General features: G+C 61.1%; 1 protein-coding gene across 6 annotated transcripts in view; it reads right to left on the reverse strand.

The window, feature by feature from the left end:
* The window catches only part of APC2 (APC regulator of WNT signaling pathway 2), a 26,981-nt gene extending 8,817 nt beyond the window's left edge, over positions 1-18,164 (reverse strand). The window contains exons 1-14 of one of the 6 annotated variants that reach the window (XM_032252408.1): positions 18,035-18,164; positions 11,778-11,936; positions 11,585-11,675; positions 11,312-11,492; positions 9,886-9,994; positions 9,633-9,746; positions 8,670-8,747; positions 8,398-8,496; positions 7,575-7,971; positions 6,609-6,704; positions 4,354-4,493; positions 3,504-3,581; positions 3,214-3,330; positions 2,158-2,372 (exon numbers count right to left, since the gene is read on the reverse strand). In XM_032252408.1, the coding sequence (XP_032108299.1) occupies positions 2,158-2,372; positions 3,214-3,330; positions 3,504-3,581; positions 4,354-4,493; positions 6,609-6,704; positions 7,575-7,971; positions 8,398-8,496; positions 8,670-8,747; positions 9,633-9,746; positions 9,886-9,994; positions 11,312-11,492; positions 11,585-11,675; positions 11,778-11,936; positions 18,035-18,088 (1,928 nt within the window). In that variant the 5' untranslated portion in view covers positions 18,089-18,164. Of the gene's footprint in view, positions 1-2,157; positions 2,373-3,213; positions 3,331-3,503; positions 3,582-4,353; positions 4,494-6,608; positions 6,705-7,574; positions 7,972-8,397; positions 8,497-8,669; positions 8,748-9,632; positions 9,750-9,885; positions 9,995-11,311; positions 11,493-11,584; positions 11,676-11,777; positions 11,937-12,573; positions 12,760-13,126; positions 14,524-14,579; positions 14,803-18,034 lie in introns of those variants that run through there. The other 5 variants (XM_032252407.1, XM_032252411.1, XM_032252412.1 and 2 more) reach the window with 5 other exon arrangements.
* Between the last annotated feature and the right edge of the window lie 654 nt (positions 18,165-18,818).

Here is an 18,818-nt window from a genome sequence, read left to right on the forward strand (position 1 = left end):
AAAAAAAAAAAAAAAAAAAGTCAAAAACAACATGAAGAATATGTCCTCTGTTGATCCTGGGGATGTAGTTAGATGGATTCTGTCTATATCTATTTTTTTGAGACAGAGTCTTGTCACCCAACCTGGAGTGCAGTGCAGGACTCACGGCTCACGGCAGCCTCCACCTCCTTGGCTCAGACAGTCCTCCTGCCTCAGCCTCCCAAACTGCTGGGATTACAGGCATGAGCCATGATGACCAGCTAAAAATATTTTGTGTTTTTATAAATATGTAGATATTTTTATTTTAATAAATATCACTTGTTTTATTTTAATAATTTTATTTTCCTGAGATGGAGTTTCACTCGCGTTGCCTAGGCTGGAGTGCAATGGCGTCATCTTGACTCACCGTAACCTCCACGTCCCAGGTTCAAGCGATTCTCCTGCCTCCGTCTTCTGAGTAGCTGGGATTACAGGTGCGTGCCACCATGCCCGGCTGATTTTTGTATTTTGTTTTTGTTAGTTTTTAACACGGAGTCTCTCTCTGTCACCCAGGCTGGAGTGCAGTGGCACCATCTCGGCTTACTGCAGCCTCTTCCTCCTCAGTTCAAGCGATTCTCTCCCCTCAGCCTCCCAAGTAGCTGGGATTATAGGTGCCACCCCCTGCCCCCTGCCCCGCCTGATTTTTGTATTTTTAGCAGAGATGGGGTTTCTCCATGTTGGCCATGCTGGTCTTGAACTCCTGACCTCAGGTGACCCGCCCACCTCAGCCTCCCAAAGTGCTGGGATCACAGGCATGAGCCACCGCGCCCGGCCAGTAAGTTAATTTTTAGTTGAAGTATAGCCATGCAATATTTGGAATGTACTTCAACTAAAAATATTTTTTATTTTCATAAATACTCCTCATTAATATTTAATAAATTTTTTTTTTTTTTTTGAGACGGAGTTTCGCTCGTTACCCAGGCTGGAGTGCAATGGCGCGATCTCGGCTCACCGCAACCTCCGCCTCCTGGGTTCAGGCAATTCTCCTGCCTCAGCCTCCTGAGTAGCTGGGATTACAGGCACGCGCCACCATGCCCAGCTAATTTTTTGTAGTTTTAGTAGAGACGGGGTTTCACCATGTTGACCAGGATGGTCTCGATCTCTTGACCTCGTGATCCACCCGCCTCAGCCTCCCAAAGTGCTGGGATTACAGGCTTGAGCCACCGCGCCCGGCCTAATAAATATTTTAAGGAAGACAATTATGTCAATATGATTTAAAATAAATTGGGACAGGTCTCACTCCTGTCCCCCAGGCTGGAGAGCATTAGTGCCATCACCGCTCACTACCGCCTCCACCTGCTGCGCCCAAGCCATCCTCCTCCTCAGCCTCAAGTAGCTGGAACCACGGGCGCACGCCAAGCCCAGCTCATTTTTTTTTTCCTTTTCTTTCTTGCTTGAGATAGTTTCACTCTTGTCGCCCAGGCTGGTGAGATCTCAGCTCACCGGAACCTCCGCCTCCCGGGTTCAAGCGATTCTCCTGCCTCAGCCTCCCAAGTAGCTGGGATTACAGGCACGCGCCACCGTGCCCTGCTAATTTTGTATTTTTATTAGAGACGGGGTTTCTCCATGTTGGTCAGGCTGGTCTCAAACTCCCAACCTCAGGTCATCCACCTGCCTCAGCCTCCCAAAGTGCTGGGATTACAGGCGTGAACCATCGTGTCCAGGTATTTTTTTTTGGGGGGGGGGGAGGTGGGGCATGGAGTTTCGCTCGTTGCTCAGGCTGGAGTGCTATGGTGTGATCTCGGCTCTATGAAACCTCCACCTCCCAAGTTCAAGCGACTCTCCTGCCTCAGCATCCCAACTGGCCAGGTTACAGGCATGAGCCACCGCCCCCGGTGTATATTTCAAGTAGAGACAGGGGTCTCACGATGCTGGCCAGGCTGGTCTCAAACTCCTGGGCTCTGGTGATCCTCCTGCCTCCCAAGTGCTGGCATTCTAGGTGTGAGGCATCCCGCCCAGCCTGAAGTCATTTTTAATGTAATCTGCATTTTGGTGTATCTCATGCAGGATTTGGGGCCTACTTATGCTGAAAATAGCAGTCCCTAGGAAGCCTTGGGACCGTCCATTCGCAGGAGGACAGTGTCTAGCTCAGACCCCTCCCCGCCCGCCCCAAGCACAGCTGCGCGGGTGGGGGCTGACCTGTAGTCCTCGCGGGTGGCGATCAGGCTGGACACGTTGCGTAGGATGCCGCCGCCGCTCTCGATGATGGCCAGCGAGTTGCTCTGGCACTTGTAGGTCAGGGTGCTCACCAGGAAGCCCAGGGCGCCGTCCACCTGGCAGATGGCCGCCTTGTTCTCCGTGCTGTGCGCAGACAGGTTCCACAGGGCGCTGAGCACGCTCTTCAGGGTGGACTCCTGGGTGGGGGAGGCAGGAGGGGCCGATCAGGGCTGGAGTGGGGAGGGAGGAAAGGCTCCCACCAGCTTTTCAATGAGGCGTTTTTTTGTTTTTGTTTTTTTTTTTTTGAGACGGACTTTCGCTCTTGTTGCCCAGGCTGGAGTGCAGTGGCGTGATCTCGGCTCACTGCAACCTCCGCCTCCCAGGTTCAAGCGATTCTCCTGCCTCAGCCTCCCGAGTAGCTGGGATTACAGGCGCATGCCACCACCACCGGCTAATTTTTTTGTATTTATAGAGACAGGGGTTTCACCATGTTGGGCAGGCTGGTCATGAACTCCTGACCTCAGGTGATCCTCCTGCCTTGGCCTCCCAAGGTACTGGGATTACAGGCATGAGCCACTGAGCTCACCCATCAGTGAGGTTTTTCTTTGAGATGCAGCCTTGCTCTGTGGCCCAGACTGGAGTGCAGTAGTGCAATCTCAGCTCACTGCAACCTCAGCCTCCCAGGTTCAAGTGATTCTCCTGCCTCACCGTCCTGAGTAGCTGGGATTATAGGCGCCCGCCACCACGCGTGGCTGATTTTTTTTTTTTTTTTTTTTCCTCATAGAGACAGGATTTGACTATGTTGGCCAAACTGATCTAGAACTCCTGATGTCAAGTGAGCCACCGCGCCCAGCTTAAACTCACTCTCGGAAGACGACGTCGCCTGAGGCTGGACCACCTGCTAAGCAGTGAGTAGTTCAACTTGATTTCTTCCCAAGTCAGAGAGCTCACCCCCTGTCACCATCATCTCCCTACCCAGTGACTGAAGAACCATGGCTGCTCCCCTCCCTCAACCCCTGCGCCCCACCAGGTGCCCACCTTGGTGGCCCGCAGGACGCACTGCACCAGGGCGGCCACGCTGCCCGCCTCCCTCAGCACCTTCTTGCTGTTGATGTCGGCCCGCCAGGAGAGGTTGCGGAGGATGCTGGACACCACCTGGGTGGGGTGAGGCGCAGGTGTGGTGGGACTAGGGTCCAGGACCCCAGACCCCCCAGCAAGTGTCAGACTGCATAGAGTCGGTTGGGACCCCCGCCTGTCAGCCCATCACACCCTGGGGAGGGGCCCCTGCCCAACAGGGATGCCATGGAAGGCTGTCCAGCGCCCTGTACCTGGTGGAGCTCCTCGCTGTCTGAAGCCAGCTGGGCCACGATAGCCTCCATGCAGCCCCGGCGCGCACACAGGGTGGCCTGTGAGGGTGTGACACAGCCAGGGTCACGGGGTGGAGCAAGGACACCACGCCCCTCACCTTCCAGCCCTGTCTGTGTTACAGCTGCAAACCTGGAACCCTGCTGGTCCTGAGCAACGCAGGGGAGGGTTAGCCCATGCTCAGGTCGGGAAACTGAAGCCCCGACCGGGACACATAGCCTCCGGGACCCAGAGGCCCCCTCTAAGTTTTCTTTTCTTTTTCTTTTTCTTTTTTTTTTGAGACGGAGTTTCGCTCTTGTTACCCAGGCTGGAGTGCAATGGCGCCATCTCGGCTCACCGCAACCTCCGCCTCCTGGGTTCAGGCAATTCTCCTGCCTCAGCCTCCTGAGTAGCTGGGACTACAGGCACGCACCACCATGCCCAGCTAATGTTTTGTATTTTTAGTAGAGACGGGATTTCACCATGTTGACCAGGATGGTCTCGATTTCTTGACCTCGTGATCCACCCGCCTCGGCCTCCCAAAGTGCTGGGATTACAGGCTTGAGCCACCGCGCCCGGCAAGGCCCGTTTTCTACAGAGGCAGCAGCAGGGCAGCTGTGAGGACACGGCTGGGCGGAGGAAGTTCAGCATGGGCTCCCACCGCCCCCCTGCAACCTCACTCTGGGCCTCAGTCTGCCTCTCTGTAAGTTGGGGACAACTGGCCCCAGCTCCCAGGCTGTTTCAAGGCCAGGATGAGCTGGAAGGAGGCTCAGCTCACCCCTGCAAGCCTGGAGGAGGAGCGCGCCAGCCCCACCCACCCGCTGCCCCAGGCACCTTGTTGGCCACGTCCCCGAAGGTGAGGTTGGTGAGGGTCATGCCCGCGTAGCGGCGCAGCGCCAGGTTCAGTGGGTCCCGGGTCATCTTGTGCATCTCGTAGTCAACCTGCAGCAGCTCGGCCACGGCCTGCAGCCCGCCTGTGGGGACCCAGGGAGGTTGGCAGACAGCGGGGACAACCCTGACTTGCTTCCCCCAGCCTGTGCCCACCTACTGCCCCTGCCCAGACGCCCTTCCTACCCCCAGACCTGCCCTCTCAAGTCTCCCTTCCAGGCTCAACTCTGAGCCCTCCTCCAGGAGCTGGTATGGTGTCAACCTGCTGCCAAACCCACAGGGGTACCCCCATTGCCCTGTGACTGCCACCTGCAGCCCTCAGCCTGGCTCGCACTTCCTCCAGCCGCTGGGCCTCTGCAGCTGCTCCCCCTGCCCGGAATGCTCTTCCCTGCCCTGTGTGATAGGTGCCTTAGGGGAGTCCTCCAATAATCCCCCGCAAGACCATCAGATGGAGAGCTGTGTCCCCAGCACAGGGCTGTGACTTTTCTCCCCCTCAAAGAAGATGGAGGCAAATGTGTTCTCAGGCCAGGGGCGGGTCAGTGGAGATGCCCTTAGGGGAGGTGAGTTAGGGGCTTTGTCAGAAAACTTCCAGAGTGAAACGGGTACACCGTGTTGACACAGCACGAGTCCCAGCAGCCAGGATTGGGAGCCACCAGAGCGTCCATCGGAGGACAATGTGTCGGTCCAGGGCGGCCCATCCTCACGGTGGGACTTCGCACAGCCTCGGAAAGGAGGAGCCAGGCTTTGGCCCGGTGCAGCGGCCCATTCCACCCGCAGTTCCAGAACTTTGGGAGACTGAGGCAGGAGAATCACTTGACCCAGGAGGCACAGATTACAGTGAGCTGAGACCGCACCACTGCACTCCAGCCTGGGTGACAGAGCGAGACTCTGTCTTAAAAAAAAAAAAGGAGCCAGGCTCTGACAGAGACTATGACATGGATGCCCCTTGAGGACGTCACACTCAGTGGGAGACGCCAGGTATGAACGGACAATCCTGGGTGATTCCACCCCTAGGAGGTCTAGAACCATCAGATTCACGGGGACAGGGGACTGCCAGGGCCTGGGGATAGGATGGGCAGCAAATATTTCATGAGGACAGAGTTTGAATTTGTGAAGACGAAAAGTTACTAGGCACAGTGGCTCACGCCTGTGACCCCAGCACTTTGGGAGGCCAAGGTGGGCAGATCACCTGAGGTCAGGAGTTCGAGATCAGCCTGACCAGCCTGGCAAAACCCTGTCTCTACTAAAATTACAAAAATTAGCCAGGCATGGTGGTGTGCACCTATAATCCCAGCTACTCAGAAGGCTGAGGCAGGAGTACCGCTTGAACCTGGGAGGCAGAGGTTGCAGTGAGCCGAGATCACACCATTGCACTCTAGTCTGGGCGACAGAGTGGGACTCTGTCTCAAAAAAAAACCCAAAAGTTGGCCGGGTGCAGTGGCTCACGCCTGTAATCCTAGCACTTTTGGGAGGCTGAGGCGGGTGGATCACCTGAGGTCAGGAGTTCGAGCACAGCCTGGCCAACTTGGTGAAACCCCCATCTCTATAAAATTAAAAAAATATTTGGAAAAAAGTTATGGCCCTGAAGATTTTTTGTTCTTGAGACAGGGTCTGCGTCTGTTGCCCAGTCTGGAGTGTAGTGGCACGATCATAGCTCATGGCACCTTTGACCTCCGGAGCTCAAGAGATCCTCCCACCTCAGCCTTGTAGCTGGGACTAGTTGTTTTTTTAATAGTGGTGGGGTCTTACTATGTTGTCCAGCCTGGCCTCAAACTCCTGGGCTAAAGTGATCCTCCTGCCTCAGCCTCCCAGAGTGCTGGGACTACAGTTGTGAGCAGCCCTACCCTGCCTCGATTACTGTCATATTGACAAAAAGCTGTGTCCCCAAACATCAAACACCACCCACAGCTCCGATTCTGTGCCTATCTTGTATCTTTGCTGTTCCCTGTTCTGCGCCCCAGGGAAACTGTGGCTGAAAGCCACCCCCAGAGGCCTCGAACCAAACTGGGAGGCCATAGGCAGCTCACGGGGACAGAGGGCCCAGAATGACGGTCCACTCACAACAGGTGCTGGGTGACTCCAGGGAGTCTGTCCCTGACTCCACAAGCTCAGAGGACCCAGCCTCTGTCCCTTAGCAGCTGAGGAGACACCACCTGCTGGGGGCCTGGAGGATGGCTCCCCAGAGGGGCGGGGGCACTCACCTAACTCGTTCATGGCACGGCGGTATTCCTCGTCAAAGGACAGCTTCATCACCGCACAGGTGGCCTGGCAGATCTGTGGCTCGATGGGGACCGGGGCTGTGGGAAAGGGACCAGATCAGACGCCCTGTTCCTGAGAAATGTCCCAAGGTGACTCCCAAAGGTCCCCACCCCCCAAGCCTGAAGAATCCCAGAGCTTTGCAAACGGCTGTGGAGCTGAGACTTCCTTTCCCAGCCTCAGATGGGATGAAGGGGTGGCCGCCTTCACTCAGCTTGGAAGGGACGTCAGGCAGTTCCTGGAGCACACCTTTTAGCTGTGCCCCTTTCCTTTTTAAAAAATCAAAATTGGCCGGGCGCGGTGGCTCAAGCCTATAATCCCAGCACTTTGGGAGGCCGAGGCGGGTGGATCACGAGGTCAAGAGATCAAGACCATCCTGGTCAATACGGTGAAACCCCGTCTCTACTAAAAATACAAAACATTAGCTGGGCATGGTGGCGCGTGCCTGTAATCCCAGCTACTCAGGAGGCTGAGGCAGGAGAATTGCCTGAACCCAGGAGGCGGAGGTTGCGGTGAGCCGAGATCGCGCCATTGCACTCCAGCCTGGGTAACAAGAGCGAAACTCCGTCTCAAAAAAAAAAAAAAAAAAAAATCAAAATTATGAGACAAGGTCTCCCTCTGTTGCCCAGGCTGGAGCGCAGTGGCGTGATCACGGATCACTGCAGCCTCAAGTTCTTGGGCTCAAGCAATTCTGCTTCAGCCTCCCAAAGTGCTGGGATTACTGGCGTGAGAGTCAATACCCGCGCCCAGCCCCTACGTTAACTTTGACGTCAACCGCCTCCAACTCCAGAAGGCAGCAGGTTTTAGGCGCCCCATCCCCAGGGGAAGTCCTGGCTGGCGTTAACCGCGCAGGCACCCCCACCCCCACCCCCACCCCCACCCCCACCCCCACCCCCACCCCAGGCACTCACCGCCACTGGCGCCGCCTCCGCCTCCCTCGGGCCCGCCCTCCCGGGCCTGCAGCCAGTCCCAGCACGTCTCGCAGTAGGCGCGGATCTGCTCCAGCACGTGCAGGACGCGCATCTCCTTGCGCGCCAGGCCCTGGTCCGGCTGCGAGAAGACGATGTTGTGCAGCGCCGCGTTGGCACGCATGCGTGCGTCCTTGGCGCCCGGCGCCCCTGGAGCCCCGGCGCGACCCCCGGCCTCGGTGCCGGTGCCGTGGAGGATTTGCAGCAGCAGCGGCAGGCAGCCCGAGCGGCGCATGGCCACGCAGCTCTCCGGCGAGCTGGACATGGCCAGCAGCGTGCGTGCCGTATCCTCCTGGTCGCGCGTCGCCAACATGGACAACAGCCAGAAGACCACCTCCACCTGGGGGGAGGGGAGGGTCAGGGTCAGGGTGGGGTCCCTCACCTGCCGCCGGACACCTGGAAACCTGGTCGGATCCCTGTCCCTGCCCCACACCAAGGGCAGCCCCATGCACAGCTAGGGGACGGATCGGGGGCCAGGGAGGAGGCTAACCCCCTTCACCCGGCATTCCTAGGGTGGCCGTGCACAGCCAAGGGGCTCTACTGGGATGTCTACGGTGCCCCCTGGCCCCAGCTACGGGACGCGTTTCCCCATCCACCTCGCCAGGCCCCCAGCTTCTCCATGAGCTGCACTCCAGGGGGGCCTTCCTACACCCGAGGGGGTGCTGGATGGACGCATGGGAGGGAACCACAACTGGCGGGGACGCGGGTCCGATCCTCCCCAAACCAGACAACTGACTCCCACCTCACGGTAGACCCTCCCCCTCACCTTGCTGTTGCCTGGTTGAGGGGTGCCATCCTCTGGGTGTGTGGGGACCTCTGTCTCGGGGTCCTCGTCTACCGCCACCGACTTCACCGCCAGCAAGGCCTGCCGGAGAGCACCAGGCTCAGGGGTACAGTCCAAGAGCACCCCAAAAAGCACACAATCTGCTGATGCCAGCTGCTCGCCCATGATGTGGGTGGGGGCGGGCAGGACCCTAGGAGTCCCGTTCTGTCTGGGCCGACACCACCCCTGGGCCCTGGCTCCGCCCCACCCAGTACCTGGGGCTCCGTCTGCTGCACTCGGTCCTGTGCCTCCAGCAGCTCCTTGTCAATCTGCTCCAGGCGCGAGGCGCGGATCTGCTCAGGAGAACATCAGGGCTAGGGCTGGGACTGACCCTGACCGGCTCCGACCCCGCCCCCGACTCAGATCCCACCTTCTCCCTGGGATGACCCCACCCTGGGCTCTGATCTTGCCTCTCCCTGGGACGACCACTCTCCCCCCCCCCCCCCAGCTCTGACTCGGTCTTCGTCCTCGGATGACCCCGCCCCCGACTCAAATCCCACCTTCTCCCTGGGATGACCCCCACTCTGGGCTCTGACCCCGCCTTCTGCCTGGGATGACCCCCGCCCTGAGCTCTGACCCCACCTCCCTGGGATAACCCCGCCCTGAGCTCTGACCCCAGCTCCCTGGGATGACCCTGCCCTGGGCCCCAACCCTGCCACTCCCTTGGATGATGTCACCTGGAATGACTTCATCCTGGGCTCTGACCCTGCCTCTTCCTGGGATGACCTCGCCGTGGACACTGACTCTGCCTCCTCCCTGATCCAACCCTGCCTGCGCCCTAAGCCCTGCCCCCTAAGATATGACCCCACCCACCGTCTAAATCCCTGCTTCATCCTTCTAGCTCCCACCCATCCCAGGCTCTGACTCCTCCCACTTCTCACTTGGGCTCCACCCAGAACCTAGACCTAGTCCTTCTAGGCCCCACCTACCCCCCACCCATCTGGCCCTGCCCACAGGCCACGCCACCAGCCACTGTCCCGTCGCACCACCCTTGTGCCCAGGCTCTGCCCTGAGCCGCCTCTGGGCACCCACCAACACCTCCAGCTTCTGGCCCCGCCTCCTGAAACAGACCCCTCCAACCCAGGAGGCCTAAAACTCCTCCCATTACCCCAGCCCCCGCCCATGATAATCTGCACTCCGAGTCGCCCACTGGCACAGAACCCCGCCTACCGCCGCACCTGCGCCCGCTGCACCATCTCGTCCGAGGTGCCAAAGCGCTCCTCCATCAGCGAGCGGATGTGTTGGGCCTCGAACTCCAGCTGCTGCCGTATCAGGTCCATCTGCATCGAGAACTGCTGGGGAGAGCGGGAGGGCCACGGTGAGGGGCGCCGGGGCTGAGTCGCGTTCCTCCCCACGCCGCTTCCCAAAGCCGGGGTGGGTCGGGCGCGCTGCCCCCTGGCTCCCCGCCCCCTGGCTCCCCAGCCCGCTCACCGTCTCCACGTGCGGCAGCTCGTCCAGGCGCTTGGACAGGCCCTGCAGCTGACAGTAGTACCAGAGCTTCTCCTTCTCCTCCTTCTCAATCTCATTCAGCAGGAAACACCTGGGGAGAAGGTCAGGGAGGGCGGCCCCGTGTATATGTGCTGTTTATTTTGATGCTCGTCATCACTTGTTGGCGCTCACTGTATGCCAAGTCTAGCAGGCAGCAAGACAATGTCTTTCCCGTGGCGCTCCCCACGCTAGGGTAAGCGGGGGGTGCTGAAATTAACTGGCGGATGCAAACAATTAAAGGAGAGAAAGCAGTCTGGGCAACACAGCCAGACCCCCTCTCTAAAAAGAAAATAATTTTTTAAATAGCCGGTCAGCCTGGCTCCGTGGCTCACGCCTGTCATTCCAGCACTTTGGGAGGTCAAGGTGGGCAGATCACCTGAGGTCGGGAGTTCAAGACCAGCCTGACCAACATGGAGAAACCCCATCTCTACTAAAAATACAAAATCAGACGGGCAGGGTGGTTCACGTCTGTAATCCCAACTACTCGGGAGGCTGAGGGAGGAGAATTGCTTGAACGCGGGAGGCGGAGGTGTGGTGAGCCAAGATTGCACCATTGCACTCCAGCCTGGGCAACAAGAATAAAACCCCGTCTCAAAAAAAAAAAAAAAAAAAAGGAGAAAGCAATTCTTTTGGAAATTCTCATCCTTGAAGATAGACTGAGGGAGCCTGTTCTGCCTCGAACGCTTTTCCCATACTTGCTCACCTCCCTCCAACTTACAAAGAAGCTTCAGGCTCAAAGTGCCCCAGGTGCAACAGAGATGTCCCTTAACCCCCTGTGGGAGACACGGCCACTCCCATTTTACAGGCAGGAGTCAGGCTGGGAGGGTTTAGGGGAGCTGATTGAGATCCCACAGCAGAGCACAGACAACTCCATGCTGCTCTTGCAATGGCCGCGTCCGACCCCACACGACCGGGCTGAGCAGCACAGGGTGCCCGGACCCTGCCTCCCTCTGCTGGCCCTGAGCCCACGTTTCTTGGGTCACAGCTCGCTCTCTACAAAGACTGCTTTGAGCCCCTCTGGCTCCAGGCCTGGCTGAACCCTGGCACTGGACGCAGCCTGGTCCCTAGCGACGCCTGCGTGTCCCGGACCCCTAGGGACGTCGCCAAGGAGCCTTTCTCTCAGCCAGGGACCTCCCCATCCTCTGCACTCCCGCTGCGGTCAGCCGGGCCGTAGAGGGGGCGGAGAGCCATGTGGGGAAGAGGCTTCGAGGTGGGCGGGGTTTGTTCGGTGGGCGGTGCCATATGCGAGTGGGTGGGGCGTGTGGGGTGTGGGCGGAGCCACATGCGAGTGGACGAATTAGAGGGCAGAGCCCACCGGGGGCGGAGTCGTGCGCTGGCTGCCCAAGGCCCGGGTCCCACGTGCACTCACCGTTCCCGGTCCAGTTCTTCCAGCAGCCGGATGGTGGCCCGGCTCAGCTCCCCAAAGCTGTCCTTAGAGGGCCCGGAGCCATGTACCGGGCTGCCCTCGGGGGTCCGGGCGGCAGGCTCCGGGCCCAGGGCAGGCGGCTGGAATTTGAGGTTGTACAGGCTGGTAATGTCCATCTGCAGGGCTGGATGGGCAGAGAGGGCGGAGGTCAGCGGCCCTGCCTGCCTCTCCCCCCCAGCCTCCCTCGCTCCCTCCGGGCGTGGCCCCAGTACTCACCCTTCAGCTGCTCTAGCACCTCCGTCTGTCCCGAGGACACCAGCACTCGGGCCTCCTGCTCCAGCTTCCCCTGTAGATGCTTCAAGACCTCCTGCAGGGGAGGGAAAGAGGGTGGGGAGGCATTGGCCACTGCACTGGGCTGCCGGAGGCCACCCCCTGGGACCCGAGCCACCTCCTCCATGCAGGCCCCCACCTTCATGCCCGACGTCTCTGTCTGCAGCTTGGACAGGTGGCTGGAGTTGTCCCGGAGCTCCTGCCTCAGGTGGCTGTTCTCAGCCTTCAAGGCCTCCACCTGCCGCACCAGCTGCTCGTAGGGCGCCACGGAGCTCGTCATCTTCAGCTCCTGCAGTGTCTGGAATCACAGGGTCAGAGGGTTCAGCTGAGGGTCAGGGGAGGGTGCCGTGATCCCTTCCGGATGGCCTCTGACCTAAGGCCCAGCCCTCCTGCCTGATGCTGGGTTGGGATTCCCAGGCAGGAGTCACTGGTGTGGACCAGTACAGGCCCAGGCAGTGCTGTCCAGGGAATCCGGGGCACAGAGGGGCAGGTGAAGTTAGACAGGTGGCCCGGATGGGAGACAGAGGGTCCACATACAGACACCTGAACGTCCAACTGACAGACGGCCTCTCCTTCCCAGCCTCTAGGACACATCCTGACAGCTCGCCCGACAGACAGACAGCTGGGACCGCCTAACCTAGTGGGCCGACTGGCCAGCCCAGCACCCCCAGGCTCACAGCCAGAGAGGGCGACAGACAGACAGACAGACAGGACCCTCCCCCACAAAAGCACAGCCTGCCTAGAGGCTGACAGCCAGACACGCTGGGCAGACGGACCATCAGCGGGCCCTGCCGATGAACAATAAAAACACCATGAAGGTCAGTGGGTGACACCCAAGATGTGCAGAAACGGCCGGACGGAGGAACCCCAGCCCACCACCATCGCCCCAGCAGCCCCACGCCCCCGCTATCGCCGGCTGGGCTCAGAGTGGCTACCTGCGTGGCCCGAACCCTCCGTGCAGCCTTCAGCTGGCCCCGGCTGGCTGCGCCATCCCCTGGCTGCGCCAGTGGTACTAGCTTCTTTGTGCCTCTGGCTGCCTTCTGCCTTCTGGCTCCAGCCTGGCCTCCTCCCTCTGTCCAGCTGGCCAGTGCCTCCTCCCTTGGCTCGGCCCTCCCGCCTGAGCCCCCCTCACGCCCCCCTTCCCTCTTTGTTCCTTTCCCATCAGCGCTCGCCTCCTCCCTCCGCCTTTGTCTCAGATGCACCAATGGCAGCCCATGCTCCGCCACCTCCCCCTGCCAGCCTGAGCCCCCTCCTCACACCGGCCCTGGCCGGCCCACCTGCTCCTCCCCTCCCTCCTCCACCTGGCCACACACATGTATTCACCTGTCATTCATTCTCTGACCCCCAGGTGCCCCCCATCCCCTCCCCTCCCACCTTGATGTCACCAGGGACACAGCTGGGACAGGAGTAGGGGAGGGGTCTCAGTCCCAGGTGGGAAGACGGGGTCAGGCTGTCCCGCCTGCTCAGGGGACCCAGTTCGTGCCTCACCATGTCATGTGGCTCATTCCTGGTCTGTCCCGAGTCTTAGGGACCACCAGTCAGCTGTTCCCAGAGGGAGAAACCGAGGCCCTGGGAAACTGACCCAGTAAGGAAGGGAACATGACATCACTGGCACCCAGACCCTGCCTGGTAGGCGCTGGAAGTCCAGGCTGGAGGCCTCGACACCCGCCCCCCTCCAGCCTCGGGCTGCCTCTCTGAGAAACCCGCAGGGCAGAAGTGGGCAAGGGCAGGGTGGGAGGGGCACAGGGACTGGAAATCAGGTGGCAGAGGCTGGCAGCCTGAGGACCACAGCCGTCACCTCCCATCCTGATCCGATGATGTCCAAGGCTCTTGGGGTCTCCACTGGGGATCAGGCCTGGGTTTGGGAGCCATATGCAGGGAGACCCTGGGGTCTGACTGGAGCCCCGTGTTCCAGCTGAGGTCATCATGCCATGCCCAGCCAGGCAGAAAGAGCAGATGAAGTGCAAAGCAACATGCGTCTCCCTCCTGCTCCCCAAACCCAGGCCTCCCCTACATGGCTCTTCTCACCTGGCCCAAGTCAAGCCCCGGACACCTTCCCTCTCCTCACACTTGGTGGTCACTTCTGGGCCCTCATTAGACAGCTGGTCCCTCCAACCTCTGCCCAGCGGATCGTGCCTCCCCCAGCTCCTGACACCCCTCTGTCAGGACATTCCAATCAGCCTCTTCCTGGCCTCCCACAATCCCTCGTGCACAGCCAGAGGGAGCCTGAAATGTCACAAGTCAGATCTCATTACTCCCCTGCTCAAACACCGCCCATGGCTCCCCAGTACCCTCAGGATAAACTCTAACTCCTCCATGTACACCACGAGTCACTTGGAAACTGGAGGCTCTCTTCTCGCAGGCCTTAGCATGTGCAGTTGGCCAGATCACCTTTTCTAATTCCTGCCATCCCACACAGTACACCTTCTTCCACGAAGCCCTCCTGCCTGCCTTTCACGCCCAGGTTGCATCGTGTAGCGTCCTGGGGGCCTTCCTGAGAGATCACTCCCTGAAGGCACCATGGCTGGGGGCTGGTCGTATTGAGAGGAGAGTGGCTGCATTTCAGAGGAAGGAGGCCCAGGGGTGGGAAGCCAGGCCCAAAGGGGTCCTTCTCCTTCCTTTATTCCAAACCCCCTCTTTCCAGAGGGGGAAACTGATGCCCAGAGAGGTGCAGCAACACCCCCTAAGACGCACAGCAGGCCTGTCCCGAGGCCTGTCCATCCCTCCCTCCGATCACCTCCCGGAGGTCCGGGTGTTGAAGCCCACGAGTGGGTGTGTGCGCAGGACCGGATGCAGAGACGCTGACGCCCAACTCACCGGGACTCAGTTTCCCCTCCAGCTCCCACCCTGGGGAAATGGAGGGCCCAGAGTCTATGCTGACGGGCAATGGACGGAGCTCGCGCCCCCCTGCCCTCCACCCCGAGGACACACACCCGCTTACTTGCAGCTGGGGTGGCGGGGCGCCCGGGTGTGGGGCCTCCTCCCTCTGCGCAGCTCCGCGGGCCCCACCGGAAATCCCGGCCCGGGGTGGCCTCGGAGCACAGGCTCCGGGGTCTCCGCGGCACGGGCAGGGGCTCCGGGGCGGACAAAGCCAGGTCCGAGCCTGGACAGGCAGCGCCGCTGCTCCTACCGCTGGGCGAGACCACCGCCAGCGGGGGGAGGATGCGGGATGCGGGATGCGGGCGAGACAGCCAATCAGGGCGCGGGAAGACGGGCTGGTGCCATGGCAACAGCCAATGGCGGCCCGGGGCGGGGACCGGCGGCGGCTGCAGGGCGTCGGGCCTCCTCGCGGGCTAGGGGACTGTGTGGGGCGGGGGCTGAAACCCCCCAAGGGAAGGGGGCGCCCCGAGGACCAAGATCTCTATGTCCCCCACTTGATTGCAGGATGCAATGGCCTCTTAAAATCTCCTGCGTCTGGATTTGCAGAATTTAAGAGTAAAATATCAAATCCTGGATGTTACATCAGCATCTTGGCGGGGGAGGGGTTCCCAGGATAGTGGCTGGGCTGGGGCCAGGCCTGCCCCCTCCCCACAGGTCCAGCCTGGCCTTGAGCAGATGCGCCAGGTTGGGACAGGGCTCGAGTCCAGGCTGGAGCTCCCTGAGGGTCCTGCCTGCTGAGCAGGGGGGAGGGGAAGAGAGGCAGCCCACTGGGGAGCACCTGGGACCCCACATCTCCCCACATCTCTCCCGGTCTCCCCAGAAGAGGGTCAGGTCCTCCTGTAACTCTGTTTCTTTCTCCATTCCTCTATTTCTGTCTCTCCCTCAGTCTCCCTCCATCTCTGTCTCCATGTGTTTCTGCCCCTGGTTAGTCACACACTTAATTCACCCTCATGGGCCAAAGGCCAGAGGAGGGAAGGGCCAGGGATCCCAGGAGTCCCCTTCTCCAGGGTCCCGGATCCTCCATGGGTCCCTGGAGGCTACCTGAGGGTTTGACACCCAGAGCCGAAACCTGCAGCTTGGTGCAGCCTTTTCTAAAGCTCTGGAAACAGGCTCGCAGCACAGAAAAGGAGGCGGCCGGGGGTCCAGAAAACGTGGTGTTTGTTGTTGTTGTTGATTTGTTTTCTTTCGTTTTTCCCCCTGGGCTGAGCAGCCAGGGCAAATCATTCACGCCTGAACCCTCAGTGTCCTCGTCTGTAAAATGGGGAGGAGGCAGAAGATTCTGCAGGGGCTGGTGCAGGAATGACAGGAGAGTGTGTGAAGGTCTGAGCGTTCCAGGCCCTGCAGCCAAGGCATGGGAGGACCCGTGCTGTTTCCTGCTGGGCCTTGAGCTGATGACCTGAAGGCCCTGGGCTGGGCCGCCACTGTCAGGGGCCGAGAACACTTATGCCCGGCTGTGTGGGAGTCCCCAGAGCTGCACACAGCTGTCCCTCGTGGTTGGGTCTGGGGAGAGAATGCATTAGGCCGACACAGGGGATGTTTTCTGGAGGCTGGGAGGCTGCCCAGAGAAGTGAACAGCGGTGGTCAGAGGAGAGTAGTTCCAGGCTGAGGGAAGAGCCGTGCGTGCCTGGGACACGGGGGGTGTCTGCTGGAGCCACGGGGTACGGCGCGTGGTGGGGCTTGGCAAGGGCAAGTCGGGGCAGGGCAGGGCGAGGCTGGAATGGGGTGGGGGATGCAGAGCCCGGGGCCCTGGCTTCAGCTCAGCCTTGCAGTCCCTGTGTAACCCTTGGCATGTCTCTCTCTGGCCTCAGTTTCCAGTCTTGTTAAATGGGCGGGGGGTGGGTTGGATAATCCCTGCCTCTCCCCCGAGTGGAACTAAGCCACACCTTCCTGTTTAGTTTCAGATGTCTCAGCACCCCAGGCCCCTCTCAGGCAGGGGTTTGGGGGATCCAAGGTCAGCCCTGTCCTTATATACCTGGGGAAACTGAGGCCCAGGCTGGGGAACATGTTGCCTGGGTTCACCCCTGAGTGGCAACCAGGCCTCCGGAGTGACTCTGAGCCTCCCTCCTTATCCTGCTGGAGGTGGCCAGGACCTGGAGGGCTGAGGGTACATGAGGGCTGAGACCCCAAGACAAGGCGCCCTTGGTCCCAAATCTCCAGAACATTACGCCTCTGAACAAACGCCCGACACACTAAAATCCCAGACCCTGTAAATCCTTGAACCACAGCCACACTCAGATATTAGACATTTTACTGCCAGAAGAACCCCCACACGGCCCCCTAGACCTCAGAAGGCTGAGAGAGGCCTCCCCCCTCTCCCATTGTGGAACTGGCGACTTAGCCCAAAACCCCCTCGCAGGCTCCTCCCTGGGGTCCTCCACGCCCCCTACTGCTGCTGGGTTAAAGGGGAAGTTCCACCAAACGGTCACTCCCCATGCCCAGCCTGTGAAAAAACCTCCCCCCAAGCCCTCAGCCTGGCACGGGGCTCACTCTTGGAGTGTCTTTGAGCCCTCTGAGTCTGACCTCGAGCTGTTCCCGCCCCCTGATGTCTCCTCTGTGCCAGGGGCTGGGGGCAGAAATAGGGACGGCCCCCACTGGGAGCCGGGTGGGGACCGAGCGGGGCCTGAAGGCACCAGGTCATCGAGGGAGGACAGAGGCCCGTCGCGGTCTGGGTGGCCGGGCAGGGCCCTGACCGGTGAGGAGGCCACTGGAGGTGGGGGAGGGGTGGGACAGGCCGGTCCAGGCCGCGCCTCGAAGCCTGATCGCCGCTGTGGGCCTCAGTTTCCCCGGAGGCGAGCCGGCAGACGTGAGTCTCCGTCAGCACCACGGACAGCTCCCCGGCCCCGCCGCCGCGTTCTCTGCGGGCGCCTCCGCTCCGCATCGAGGCTCCAGCCCTGCTGGAGGCGTGACCTTGGGCTCCCCGCTGCACTCCCAGCCTCAGTTTCCCCTTCAGTGGGGCATGTCACAGCCGTCAAATGCGGAATGATTCCGGATGCTGTTGACGCGCTGGGGTCGGGAAAGGACGGATACGAACAGCGGCCGCGGCGAACGTCAAAGCAGGCCATACGCTCGCGCCCAGAAGGGGAAACTGAGGCCCAAAGAGGCGCAGGGCGTGGCCCACGCCCCCACCCCGCGCAGGGCTCAACCTCTGCAGGATGCCCCCGCAGCCGCCCGCGCCAATCCAGCGGGCGCAGCCTCGGCGTCGCCGCCGTGAGGAGGGGTCCGAGGGTCTCCCGCTGAGGCCGAGGGCTGGGCTGGGCGAGCCCTGCGCTTGCGCAGACCCAGGGTGGGGGGGGGGGGGTCGCTGCGGCGCAAGAGAGGGGCTCCCAGTCCCGCCAACCTCCCGAGGCGGTCTCCCCGGCAACCGTCTCCACGGCGACTGCACCAGACCCCCGACTCTGCAGCCCTCGCTCTCTCGTGCGCCCCCCGCCGCCGCGCCCGGCGTTCCCGCGGTGTGGACCCCGCCCCGTTCCCGCGCCACCTGGAGCCCTCCCCAGCGGCCCGACCCCCGCGCCCTACCTGGTCCCCGAAGAAGGCCGAGTGCAGCAGGCTCAGGAGCCCCAGGAGCCCCATGGAGCCGCGGCCGCCCCGGACCAGCCGCGCCCCGCCTCTCGGCCGCCCGGGTGGGGGTGTGGGCCGCGGCCCCGTCTACCCTGCGCCTGCGCGGAGGGGCGGGAGGGGTCACTCCGTGCGTCTGGGGCGGGGCTCCTCCCGAAAGGGGCGAGGGCTTCCCGTGGGGTCTGGAGGCGCTCGGGGGCTGGGAGTCTCGCGGGACCGAGGCTGCGGAAGGTCCAGGAACGGGAGAGAGGGGAGGGGACTTGCATGGGCCGAGCGGCCCGAGGGAACGGGTCCGACCGCGCTGGGGAGTTCGAATGCGACGGAAGGAGACGGGCGGAGGCTCGGTCGGGGCGGGGCACGAGAGGTCCCACGGGGAATGGGGGTCGCGGAGGGACAGAGGCGGCGGCGCCCTGCGACTGTGGTCTGCTGCCCACGGACACTCGTGACCTGCGGAAGCTCGTGACCACCCCCGAATCAGCACGGCCTGGCGCGCTGAAGTTCATTAGTCATTCAGCAATCACCTGCGCAAACATCGCTTGCCGAGAGCGGAGCTGGGCGAAGGGGGGCCGCCGTAAGGGGGCGACACGGCACGCAGACATTCATTTAACAAGCATTTATTAAGCACCTGCTGTGTGCTGGGATCCCTGCAATGAACAAAAAGTCAAAACCTCTGCCCTTGGGAAGCTAACATGAACGAGGAGTGCAGCGGGCTGGGGAGAGAAGCCAGCGGGGCGGGCATGGCGTA

The sequence above is a fragment of the Sapajus apella genome, unplaced genomic scaffold, assembly GCF_009761245.1.
Source record: "Sapajus apella isolate SASKATOON/1434 unplaced genomic scaffold, GSC_monkey_1.0 scaffold77, whole genome shotgun sequence".
In the NCBI taxonomy this organism is placed as follows: domain Eukaryota; kingdom Metazoa; phylum Chordata; class Mammalia; order Primates; family Cebidae; genus Sapajus; species Sapajus apella.